Source organism: Humulus lupulus, chromosome 8 (assembly GCF_963169125.1).
Source record: "Humulus lupulus chromosome 8, drHumLupu1.1, whole genome shotgun sequence".
In the NCBI taxonomy this organism is placed as follows: domain Eukaryota; kingdom Viridiplantae; phylum Streptophyta; class Magnoliopsida; order Rosales; family Cannabaceae; genus Humulus; species Humulus lupulus.
The window spans coordinates 86,277,718-86,291,312 of NC_084800.1; the positions used below are offsets into that span (position 1 = coordinate 86,277,718).

Here is a 13,595-nt window from a genome sequence, read left to right on the forward strand (position 1 = left end):
TTCAGCGTTATCTACGAGGTTAATAATTTAATTGGGAAATCAAAATAATGTTTATTATTGTTGGTCCTGAATGATTGTGGAGGGTGGAGAATACTGACTCTTAACTGTTTCTTTAAATCGTAATATCAACTCATTATTGTTTTTATGTTTATGTTATTTAAATTTCAACTTGAGAAATGATTTTTTTTTAATTTTCATTGTTAATTATTAAATAATAATTTAAATGTAATCATCGTGGGTTTGACTCGTATTGACTGTTATACTAATATAATGTGTGATACTAAAAAAATATTTAGTAAATTTGACACGGCACCCGTCACATATACTCGTATAGAATGATTTAATAAGTTTAATCACTCAAATAGAAAACTATATTTAAAATATATTGGCAAACACTAGAACACGTACGTGTGATATAAACGAAGTATTTCAAGAGTCTCTTGCATGTGTGACATGTTTATATCTAGTACTATATTAGAATATAATTCATATAAATTATGTATATATACACGCAATTATAAGTCAACAGTCGTATATATCTTCTCTAACTTATAAGAGCACATGAAATCAATTAGATAGTAGTAGTGTTATCTATAGATTAAGTATTGCCAATATTATGTTTTTTGGGGGGTATAATCCCAACATTACAATCCTTACATTAATCATATATTAATTATCGTTGAAAAAGAAAAATGACATAACTGAAATAAAAGATATGGGATGAAATACCAGCTTATATATGTATATATAGATACATGTTTTTTGAATGTTAATTAGATTCTGATCTGCTTAGTATATACGAATATATATGTGTGCAAAATCTTTTAAATGGGAGTATTAAGTATTATTTGAATTATAGTGCTAAAATCGATGTTCTTATTATTAGTACTGAGTTAACTGGTAACATAACATCATGCAATATAGCCAAGCAAACAGAGCCAAGCAAACATAGCTGAAATTAATTGACTAACTTTGATCTAAAACAATACCAAGATAGATTCATGAGACGCTTCTTTTATATATATTTCTACTCTAAATTAAGCTGCTACTACATCTACGTACGTACATATGCAACGGACCCCCGCTAGTTATCTAAGTTAAGTCTCTCTGTTATGAATAGGCGGTGTTCCATGGGGTGGCTCATAGTCACTCACTACAACATGATCTTCTACTTTACTAGTGTTGTTGAAATCTACATCTTCTTTAACAGATAGCCCTCTCCTTCTCGGTTCCTACACACAATAAGTCACAAAACAAAAACTTGTTATATACCCTATATTAATTTCCTTTGTTTTAATTTACTCTACATTTTTTAACTCTTGACATATTATTAGAGTACTGTGCCTAAATTTCCAAGCTCTGTCTAGGCCATTGTACTTCTTTTTAATGGGTGCACTAAGGACTTAATTTATTCCACGTATATATTTACTTCTCTACATATGCATGGCATACCAACATATAAAAATAGTGTCAAGTAATAGTGTGGTGTACGCGGGGACGACGCCAGTAGTGGCACTACAAAAAAAAGGTTCTATACCGAGAACACTATACCGACAACATGTCCTCGGTATAGACATTTCATATGCGCGGGACATTTTCGCGGTTTTGAATAGGTTTAGTTGCTATACCGAGAAACTATACCGAGAACATGTTCTCGGTAGAGGGTTTATAAATATACCCCACAACCGCGAAGCCCCTTCTCCTTCCTCTCTGGTTTCTCTCAGTTTTCTCCGAGCCGTCCGCCTCCCTCCGCCATTTTCCTCCGTTTTCCTCCCAAAAAGCTCGGTTTTAAGCCTCAAAATTGCCAAGGGTGAAGGGATTTCTGTGTATTTGTTGAAGGTATTGTTTATTTATTCATTTTATATATATATATATATATTTATGAAATTGTATAATGATATTTTGTAGTTTTTGTTTGAAGGTTGGGTATTCGGTTTTTGTTGGACTAAAGAGATTGCTAGCAAGATATTGAAGGCATTGGTAAGTTTTTTTTAATTTTTCTGTATTTTTTTAATTTTTTTTTCAATTTTTGAATAATTTATGTTTATTTTTTATATAAATAATATAATATTAATTTTAATAAAAATCTGAAATTATTATATTAGATAGAATGTATTTATTTTTAGGTTTTCAAAATAAGTATTAGTAAAAATGATATTAGGAATTAGAAAATTGTTATATGAGTAATTAGTATTTTTTTTTAAATAAATTCTATGTTGTTTTGGTGAATTTTATGTGTATTAAACATATTAGTAAATATATTAAATATTTGAGTGTTAATTTGAAAATTTTGGTGGTAATGTTAGTATGTTGTTGTTGTCAATTTTAATTTTTTTTGGTTATGTTAGTAGTAAAAATTCAAATTTTATGAATATTGATGATTAATTTGTTGTTGTTAATTTTTAGTAGAATTTTAATATTTTGGTTAGAAAATTGAATAATTAATAAAATTTAGACTAATAATTATGAATTATATAGTCGTTTAAAATGTATTTATAATGCTCTCTGCATGATCTGGGTCTGGATATTTTTTATGTCTTATTTGCAGGATTTTAAATTTTGGGATAGATGAAAATATAGTCGTTATGCTGCCGAATTTTTTATAGAATTGTAAAATTTAGAAATATTGTGAATATTAGTAGAAGTACTCAATAAAATTTCTAATTTAATAAATAGTGAATTGATAAGTAAAATAATATATAACATTAACATTATGCAACTAAATTTTAATAAAAATAAACATTAATTAAATAATTTAAGTAATAATTAAATCCTAAAGTAAATAAATAAATTTTAAACAAATCTTAGAAATTTTGTTTAAATTAATAAAACTATTCAATAAAGCATAAGTAAAATATGTAATTTAATAAATACTAAATTAATATGTAAAAAAATAATATTTGTTAGTTCTGATTAAATAAAATTAACAAATATATTATTAGAAAACCATTATTAAAATTAAAAAAAATTAATTTAATATTTGTTAGTTTTAATCATTATTAAAATTAAAATTAAAAAAATATGTTTTTAATAATATTTGTTAGTTGTTTTTAATTTTTCTGTATTTTTTTTAATTTTTTTTCAATTTTTGAGTAATTTATGTTTTTTTATATAAAAAATATATTTTAAAATTAACATTAAAAAAATTAACATTAACATTATGCAACTAAATTTTAATAAAAATAAACATTAATTAAATAATTTAAGTAATAATTAAATCCTAAAGTAAATAAATAAATTTTAAACAAATCTTAGAAATTTTGTTTTAATTAATAAAACAATTCAATAAAGCATAAGTAAAATATGTAATTTAATAAATACCAAATTAATATGTCAAATTTAAATAATTTTAATAATATTTACACTGAAATATATTATAGTTAGATATCATAAAACAACATAATTAACTTCAAAGAGCATAAGACATTAAAAAAAACATATTTAATTTTATTTGTTTTTTTCTTTGGTAATAAGAAATTATTACCAAAGATATAATAGTGTTATTATCACCTAGTGATAATATTATATTTTTTTAGTGTTCATCACAAGAAGCCTTAGACCCGTTTAGAGAGGGTGAGTCATTGAAGACTCTTACATTTGCCTCTCTCTGAATTAGGACACACACGTGGATTAATTTGACCGTCAGATATCCCAGCTGATTGTGAACGAGGTAATACTTTACACATTGATATACTCCTTAAAATTTAACAATTAATCCATATTAATTTTAAAATATTGAATTTGCATACAATAGCGCCTCCAAATAAACGTGGACGCCATAAAGGATTGAACACGCGGGAAAAGAGGGAACAGTTGGGGCGTCCTCTCCCTCTCGAGTGGGATGTGCGGGGGAGAACATATAAAGAGATCGAAGAGTACAGCTCAAATTTCTCAAGAGAGCTCGGATTACTTGTTCGACAGTACACAGATCCGGATTGTCCTCAATGGTCAAAAGTACCAAATGCCTCGAAAGAAATAATACTTGCACATTTGGAAGTAAGTAGTTTATGTATTTTCCGACGCCCAGAAATTACGGTATTAATTTCTTGCTAAAATTAACTATCTTAATTAAATATATTACTAACGATAACTTTTTGCAGAAACGTTCTGTGATCAACAAGGAAAATAGAAGGAAACTGAAAGAGCTTAGCTATGGAGGTTCTCAGTCAATCCCAGCCCTACGCTATAAAAATGTTAGTTAATTAATTATTTTTTAGTTTATTTTTCTTATTTACGTTTAATTATTAATTTTATAAAAATATATGAACGTGACAATGCAATTTAGAGACTGGGCAACTTGAGTCCATCCCGGATAGCTGGATGGATACTCACCATAAATCAGGCACAGAGTGGGTGACAGAGACAGCCAAAAATACTTGGGTACGTTAAGTGTTTTTATACATTTTTCAAATTTTTAATTGTTTCAAAATTTTAATTACATTATACATTGTATCACAGGAGGAATTGCGTGCATACCGCGACACACAGCAGACACAGGCAACTGATACTGAGAGTTCCACACTAGTTTCGAGTGCGCCTGAAGATGAAGACATATCTTTGGTACAAACTGTCTTCGGAAAACGACGGGGCCACCAGAAAGGATATGGACGTATCCTTAACATAAGGGGCTGAACTCCATTTGATTTTCGTCCTTCACAAACTAGAGATGAAGAGTTGTTTGAGATGAGAGAGCGTCTTCGACAGTTAGAGGAGCATGTCCGGACTCATTGTATCACCCCGGGATCTCAATGTGCCCCACCACCACCCGATGATCCCGATGTTGGAGCACCGACTCAGTAGGACTTATGTATGAATTTTATTACAATTGACTATTACATTATCATGTTTAAGACAATTCTTTATTTTGATTCAGCGAACATACTCTTATGTTTTTATTTATATGTGTTAATATAAGTGTTTTAATTTTATTCTATTTTTTTATATTTAATTCAAAATAAATAAATAAATAAATAAGGGAATAACAAATATAAAAAAAAAATTGGGGAAAAGTCTATACCGAGGACATTGTCCTCGGTATATACCACTAAGATGTCGGTATATACCAATACGATGACAAATTGAGGATGGTTGTACCGAGGACTTTTGTCACTTTCTACCGAGGACAATGTCCTCGGTAAAACCTATACCGAGAACATTTTTAATGTCGTCGGTAGAAGTTTTGTTTTACCGACGCGGATGTACCGATAACTTTCTACCGACGACATTGTCTCGGTAGAGGTTATACCGAGGACATTTGGGCTTATACCGAGGACATTTGTTCTCGGTATAGGCCCTGTTTTTTGTAGTGTGGCTGGGGTCTGGCAACTTGCACATGCACATTGATCATCACGAATTCATACCATATATCTAGAGACCAGTTATGTTGTCAACCCTACCATATTGACATGATGAATGGGATACTAGTATATAGTTCATATAAATATATAATATACACCAAGTGAATAAAAAAATTAAATACACAATAATATGTATATACTGTACATTACCTTTATTTGTGTTGCCTTTAACAAACCCACGTCACTTAAAGACTCAAATATCTTTTTTCCTGCATGTCCGGTCCTTGTCAATAAAAATAAATAACTTTGCTATTTATATATAAACATACATATATTGAGCTAGGAACCAAAATTATATACCAACGAACACATGGTACTTAAATTTACAGATCTATTCTTGTTTCCAAGGCTCTTTTAATTGAGCTCTATATCCAGCAACATTAACCCCCAAAAAATAACAATTTAAGGCTCAGTGAGTCCTTTATTTATGTATAACAGATGGTTAGTTATATATATATATTATAGAAAGCTCTTATGGTGACAACAAAAAAGAGACGAGAAAAAGGGTGATGGAGATAAAGTTAACAAAATTTATAAGAGAGAAAGAGTAGCAAGAATATTAAGGGGGGAAAATGCTTAGTTAATTGTGAGATGGAGGACGTGTTCTTGGTCGAGAATAATCAGAGAAAATGCCAGAATGCCTATCGTTATGATTTTTGTGTCCTTGGTTCTTGGATGGTACACTCCATGAAACATAAACAAGAGGGTGTTTTTTGAGAACTCCACCTGAAAATTTTCCTCTTATATGCTTTAGTCGCTCCTTTATCGAAGTCTCACTACTCTTTGATGAGCTCATCTTTCCTTGAGTAGTAGCGGTTGCACCAGCGTCACCTGCTTCATCATCAGAAGCCATAATATAATTCTCTCCCTTGGTCAATACTACCCCTCCTTTAGTCAACTCCATTTGAATTTGAACCATTTCCACAGCACCCTGATCATCATATACATCATTTGACAAAGATCAGTTCTTCAAATAAAATATGCCGATTTGATGTAGAAAAAGGAATTAACATACATATACACAATGATAAACTAAAGATTAGTACCTTCTGGTGAACCCCAATTTGGCGAGCCTCACAAGAACTTTGCTTGGAGAGACACAAAAGAAAGATGAAAAAACAACAGATAATCGACATGGTAGTGAAGTGTATGTAGATTATAACTTGTTCAAGCTGAGAGTTTATATAACTATTGCTCTGCTTGTAGTAAGATTATTAAGTAATAAATATAAGAGCAGGTTAGTAATAAGGAGCAATATATATATGACAGAGCTTCATATATAAAAGAAAAAAAGGGTGTTCAGAAGAAAATTTAAGGAGAGTGATTGACAAATTAAGAAGGAAACGATAAGAGAGTGGTAGCCAGAGTGGTAGCCAGTTGCCTCACTTGTGTACTATATATAATTAAGTGAATACGGGTCCATATCAAAATTGACAAGCTAAATAGCTAGGAGAAGATATAGTATATTTATATATATATATATATATATATATATAATGCTTTTGTGTGTGGACTCATGTAGAACACGATTCTAGGCTTTGATTAGTCAAACGTTCTTAAGTCATTATTAATTAGTTGATTAATTAATTAACCTAGAGTTGATCCTATGCAACTAATTATATATATTAAAAAAAAGATATGGGATGCATGCTTCCTTCAGTTGCGGAGAAGAGAATTTAGGATTTGTCGTTTGTATCAAGTTTTTTTTATATGTAACGATCAAACACACTATATAGTTATTTGTGCCACAAAACAATAGTTTTTAAGTAAGGCTCAAAGACTAGTATTAACAAAATTCCATAGTGTTTATTTTATTTTATGCCACAACTTGCGAGTACGCCAAATAATGTATAATTTTTCTCGATGGGGTACATAGAAGACCAAACTTTAAGGGGCATTTGTATACACAAGACATAGTTATAATATAAAATTAAAAAATAAAACAAGAGAAGAGAAGAATAAATCAACAAGAGGTATATGTCCCCTAAAGTGAAAGTTAGAAAATGTAGGATTACTAAGCTAGCATCAGACAGTTCTATTTGTTTGCATCTGTTGAAAATGTTGAAGACTTGTCGTTTGTTTTATTGCTTGTGGCTCCGTGTTTGTTGCTTTTTTTTTTCCCACCTAATTCTCCTCCGATCTACACAAATTCTTTTGCCATTCGTTTATTCTATATATTCAATAACTAACTCTACACATATAAAAGATATATTAAAATTTTCACTTTATTAAACTAATGCAAATGAATAATCTTATTATATATATCTCGATACAATAATATTATATATTCACCCCTCATTGGAGCTATACATGTTTGACTAAAGTACATATATACCATCGATCTAAAAAACTGCACGCAAATTTATATTAAAACTCTCTCTGTATATATACATCGGGTACACAAAAGCTATATATGAAGTTTCCAAAATATACATGTCAACTAACGAACCAAAATACTCTATTTTTCAAAATTCAAATATTACACATGTAAAAGCACAATAACAAAGCACTACTACTGCTTTTTACTTCACAGTAGCACTAACTTTCAATTGGCTATTAATAAATCCTGTAAAAGATTAAAATTGTTGATTACATACATGCATGAGCAAAGAAAAGTAATGAAAAAGTTACAAGACCCCCACCCTTTTAGTAGGTAATTTTTATTTTCTAAGCTCTGATAAATATAAGGACTATGTATGATGTATATATGAAACCAACCAGAGAAAGAGAAAGCATATATAGAGACAGGCACTGACTAGAGTTAATCAACCGAAGGTATAGAAATTTTCAAACGATCAATACATATTAAGGAAAGGACCCCCACAAACTCTCCCAAGCCAGGGCAGGACCCTTTGCCGATAGTCTTAGATTATTTTTACGTGGTCATGATTATTTACATGATGAACTGCCTTAATCATGATTTGTAGATCGACAAAATAGACATGCATTACCCCCGGCCCATAAATCTGAATATGTTACACCATATAATTTATATATAAATAAATATATTCTAAGTGATTTGAGTGTGATGTGAAGAATATTAGACTTCGAAGAAATGGCACGTCCAAATTATGGCTAAAAGTTAGTAAATTAGGCCATGTATTGCACGCCTAAAAAAATTGTAATCTCTGCTTAGAATGGTTTTTAATAAACACAAACTACTATACCCCACCCAAAAATAAGAAATAGTTCAAGAGTGCAACACTTAATATATAAAAGGAAAAAAATGAATTTAAATTTATAAATTAGATTTTGTATGTGAAAGAAGACTATAGTCTAACAAAGTGTTAAAACAATATATGAGAAAAGTCAGAGCTTACTTGCTTAGAGACACTCTCACTATTTTTAATTTTATTTTATAATTTTGGAAGGAACACTCTTAACATACATTTCAAATGTGAAGCATTGATTATAACTTGGCCACAAGACCATAAGGAAATGCAAGCTTTTCCCAAGTAAAAAAAGAAGGAATAAAAAAATGAGAAGCAAGTCAAAGTAAGTGGGAAATGGGTTTGAGTAGTAGCTTTACCAACCAATACTGAAATGAGGCGTGGAATTTGAGCCTTTGTAGTGTTGGGTGCTGATATGGTCTGATCTCTGGCGCTGATGGCTCCAAAAGACGGCGCGACAAAGGAGCTTAGGAGGTCGAGCTTAGACTCATCAAACCCAACCGTTGTCTTCTAAAACCGCGGCATTGGCTCGCTTCGCTCGGCGCCGTTGTCCCTACGTCTCCGTTGTAAATTGCAATAGACCCCTTTTCCGTGATTTATGATCCGGTGCGACCGTTCCTATCGCAGTAATGATGAGACGCGTTTTGCACTATACAATCTAATCTATTATTTTTTATTTGAAACCCAATGCAATATCAAACGTGAGTTGGGAACTTGAGAAAGGTTTTGTCACGAAAGTTTGTGTGAAGAGTTGGAACCGATATTACATTGTAAAAATAACACAATTCAAAATAATAATATGATTTTAAAATAACTAATCTCGAAACTTAATTATACATAAGTGTAATTTTGTGTATAAATTAGTTGTATTAGGAATTTTTTTAGGTAATCTAATTTTTTTTTCATGATAGCGTATATTATAGTTATAATAGACATTCCGCCAATTTCAAATAGTCAGTTGCACATATGTTTGATTTTTTTTTACAAACGTGGAAAATAGACTATTTGAATTCTAATTTCAGCACCGTAAATTATTCAAAATTTCTTAAAAATTGGCAGGATGCCTATTATAACTATAATATACGCTATGATACAAAAAAATTAGGTTATAATTTTTCTAAGTATCAAAAATAGAAAATGCTCTTACGGTAAGAGCAAAAGTGATGCCCCTATCTAACATGTTCCCTGTAATTTTATTTATACATACATATATATATGTACTAGGTACAAGCAACGTGCAATGTGCAATGCACATTTATTTAGTTTTATTTAAAAAAAATTATTAATTATTTTTATTATATTTTTATGATTTTCATATAATTTTTTTAAAACTAAATAGTATTATATATAAAAGAATAACATAAATATATTAAAAGAAATATTAAACTAAGACATTATCTATGGTTTTTAAAAAATAATACGATAACATTTTAGATCTTAGAAACTACTCTACAAAATATTCATGATATTATTCAAAACACACATCAATGATTGGAGAATAAACTTGTTTATTTTTTTATGGAAAAGAAATGTTATTTTACTTTCTTATATACTGTTATACAATCATATTTTTTGTGCACACAATACTTATATATAATGTATTTATAATATTTATTATTATTTAGTATGAATATATTTATGTATATATATTAATGTACGTTAGATTAAATGTTTTTATAATATTTTAATTTATATTAATATAATTACTAAATATTTATTCTAATGTATTTTTTAATTGGTTTTAAATGTATATTTTGTTTGAAATATATAAGAGTAATGATTGAGACACATTTAAATTGCACATGCTATTTACACACAATGATGTGTAATTAATATTAACCACACAATTAAAAGTGATGTGGTCCCCACTTAAAATTATCTATGATTAAAATTTAACATACATCATTGTGTGTAAAAAGTGTGCAATTTGAGTATGTGTATTGCATTACTCTATTTGTAATATTCTGCTAAAGCTAACAAAAAAATGTTAAAACCAAGAAAAATCGTTAAATACACAATGTTTATATAGAAGAGATATACTAGTTAGTGTATACGTGCCTAGAGGCACGTACCCATATTCCTTTTAGGGTAAATATCATTTTGAACCTTGTTTTGTGCAAAAGTTACCGATCAGACCCTCTATTTTATTAAATGACAATTCAGACCCTGAGTTTTGCAAAATAGAACAAAAAAGTATCCTGGATCCGATTTTAGTCAAATAATTTTTCAATATGGCCAAAATGCCCTCAGATTTTATAACGTGATGATTTTTTAAATATTAAAAATAAAAATAAAATTGAAATAATGTAATATTTAATATAAAATGAAAAAAAAATGAACAATAAACAAAATGAAACTTAATCTCTACCCTAAACTTAATTAGTTAGGTTAAAATCTTACAAAAAACTTAATTGAAAAAAAAAACCAAAAAAAAACAAATCTCTAAAATTATCTAGTTCATCCATGAAAACCAGATTCAGACTAAATAATCAAAGCAAACTCATGTTATGAGTTCATTTAAAATTGTGATTAACTCGTTAAGCGAGTCATTTGGACTAAAACGTATAGTTGAAGTTAGTTAAAATTTGGTATAAAAGTTTTTGGTTAAACATTTGCTACTTTTCATTAAAAGATTTAGTATATATATACGGGATCCTAAAGAAAAGAGGAGTTTAAAAGTTATTACAAAGAAAAATAAACGAAGTACATAACAGTCGTCCTAGGCGGCAAAACCACTAAATCTTACCTTTCTAAAAGAAGTCTCGACCGCGGTCGAGCAGGCTGTCTATGAAAAGGTCATCCCCGAAGCTCTCAAACTCATTGATGGTCCAGCTTCACCTTGCCCTTACTTGCACCACATAGCACCCATGAGCCAAGGTCCAACAAGAAAATTCAATCACGCATATAGACAATCAATCGATTACAATTATAAACAGCTTGCTTAATAATTAATAACAATACTGAACAATATTCAATTTATTAACGCAACCATAGGGCTGCCCAAGTGCGCACCACACTTATTTCATTCAGATAGATATAGAGCTGGACAGGTGTAACTCACGCTCCAGAACTCTTTTCAAGTGGCCATACGGTCATGTCAGTGCTTACCGCACTTTCAGATATGAACAAACATACAATGCATACATAACTCAACTATGTAAAGCATAGTTATTCACACTCAACAACAGTTCAAGATAGAGTCATGACTAGTTCAATCACAGGGGCTCAAACCCTAGTTTCAACAAGGGTGCAGTTTTCTAACCTTAAGTTCCGTGCGAATGACGATACGGCCTCAAGTACAATCCTGATCTTGAGCCTTGCGGTAATCTAGTCACAACATATTAATGGACAATCATCAAGAACTAAACCAATTAATAGCTTCAAGTTTGAGTCATAGCCTCCAGGACCGCGAATTCTACTAAACCGGGTAGTGGAATCCTTCCTGAGCCCTTAGGTTTCAGTTCCCAATTAAAAACCCCTATTGGCTAACTTTTCCCAATTAGTGTCGTAGGGCATCCTTGAAGAGCTGCGACACACTTCAAATCATAGGTCCCCCCCCCCCCCCCCCAAACTATCTCCCTGGACACACGCCGCGGCGCAGCCCAACAGGCGTCGCGTCAGAGGACCGCCCTAGCCTCTAAGTTCACTAAATTACTAAAATACCCATAGGTTCACCCTAAGCCGAGTATTAGTCCCCGACGTGACATTTCTGCCAAACTTCTCACTAGGATCTACTCGTGTCATACATCTCAAATATATCCACATAATAATGTGGTCCCACTCACAAAGCACATATATATTTACAATTATACCATCAACGGGTCAAAATTACCAAAATGTAATTTTTACCAAAACGGGCCCATAATCACATTTAATACACATAAGAATGCATAAATAGTCATATTATAATACAACTCATATATTTCACATAATAACACATATATTCAATTAAATTCACATATAAATTTATTTATGCCATCTTGGCATGCTAATCAAGGCAATAAGCCCTATTAGCAAATTCGAGACGTTACAGTACACATCCATTTAAAACAAAAATCATTTAAAAAAAAGCACATTTAAAGATAGTTGTGATTTGTAATAAAACACCTAGAAAATAATTTAACAAAAAAAACAATATAATCCCTGCAAAAAACTCAACACAAAATTACTCTTCCCAAAAAACCTTGTTTAAGATCTGGAGTCATGACCCAGCCAGATCTACCACACCAAATTTTATGATTGGTTATATACAGAAGATAATTGTTAAAATACAAGCAAAGTATAAACACATAGTAAATTTCAATTAAATTTGTGCTTCAATTGTAGGCACTTTTAAAATGTGTTTTTGGGTCCAAAGTGATGTATGAAGGTATATAAGGGTTCCCAAAAAGTTTGGTAGCATTTAGAGAATTTTTAGGACCTTTGGAAGCGTTCAAAAACAAAGAGGTTGGCGATACATCGCCACCCAGAGGCATAGCATCGCCTGATGCTCGGGGTTTTAAAAACCCTCACAGGCAATGCATCGCCTGCATTCAGGCGACGCGTCGCCTACTATAGTACATACAAGTTACATGAAATGATCTTAATGACGTGTTTTACAAGTCTAATTCTATCAGTTAAACCTAATGACGATACCTACTCTATATAAGGGTCAAAATAGTGTTTTGAAAGATTTGATCACTGTAACGCCCCAACTCCTGGGACCGTTACGGTGTACCTTGTAAACAGTGCCAAACTCGCTAACCGAGTCATTTGGCCAAAATTGTGAACTAAGTATGATTAGCGGTTTAGGGATTAAACATTTTGGTTAGGGTGTAACGTTTCACTAGAACGTTTAATATATACATTGGGATCCCAAAAATATAAATTTCAGAGTTTATTACAGAAAATATTTACTACAAGTCGTTCTAAGCGGCAAAACAGGGTTCAACCCTAGTTCCACTTTAAACCTCGGCCGTAGCGGTTGAGCAGCTGCATATGTACACGTCATCACCTAAGCTCTCCAACTCAAGGATGGTCTAGCTTCCTCTTGCCTTTACCTGCACCACTCAGCACCCGTGAGCCGAAG

The 13,595-nt window shown here is 31.0% G+C and overlaps 1 protein-coding gene and 1 long non-coding RNA gene across 2 annotated transcripts; one reads left to right on the plus strand and one right to left on the minus strand.

Moving 5' to 3' along the window:
* Positions 1–867: 867 nt before the first annotated feature.
* On the minus strand, positions 868–6,699 carry LOC133793934 (uncharacterized). The gene is made up of 4 exons (XM_062231161.1): positions 6,404–6,699; positions 6,084–6,288; positions 5,508–5,566; positions 868–1,232 (listed from the first exon to the last, which is right to left on the minus strand). The coding sequence occupies exons 1-4, from the start codon at positions 6,491–6,493 to the stop codon at positions 1,098–1,100; spliced, it is 489 nt and encodes a 162-aa protein (XP_062087145.1). The 5' UTR covers positions 6,494–6,699; the 3' UTR covers positions 868–1,097.
* LOC133793933 (uncharacterized) lies at positions 1,703–3,928 on the plus strand. The gene is made up of 4 exons (XR_009875038.1): positions 1,703–1,839; positions 1,922–1,980; positions 3,617–3,670; positions 3,755–3,928. It is a non-coding gene; the product is annotated as an uncharacterized LOC133793933 (long non-coding RNA).
* Positions 6,700–13,595: the final 6,896 nt, after the last annotated feature.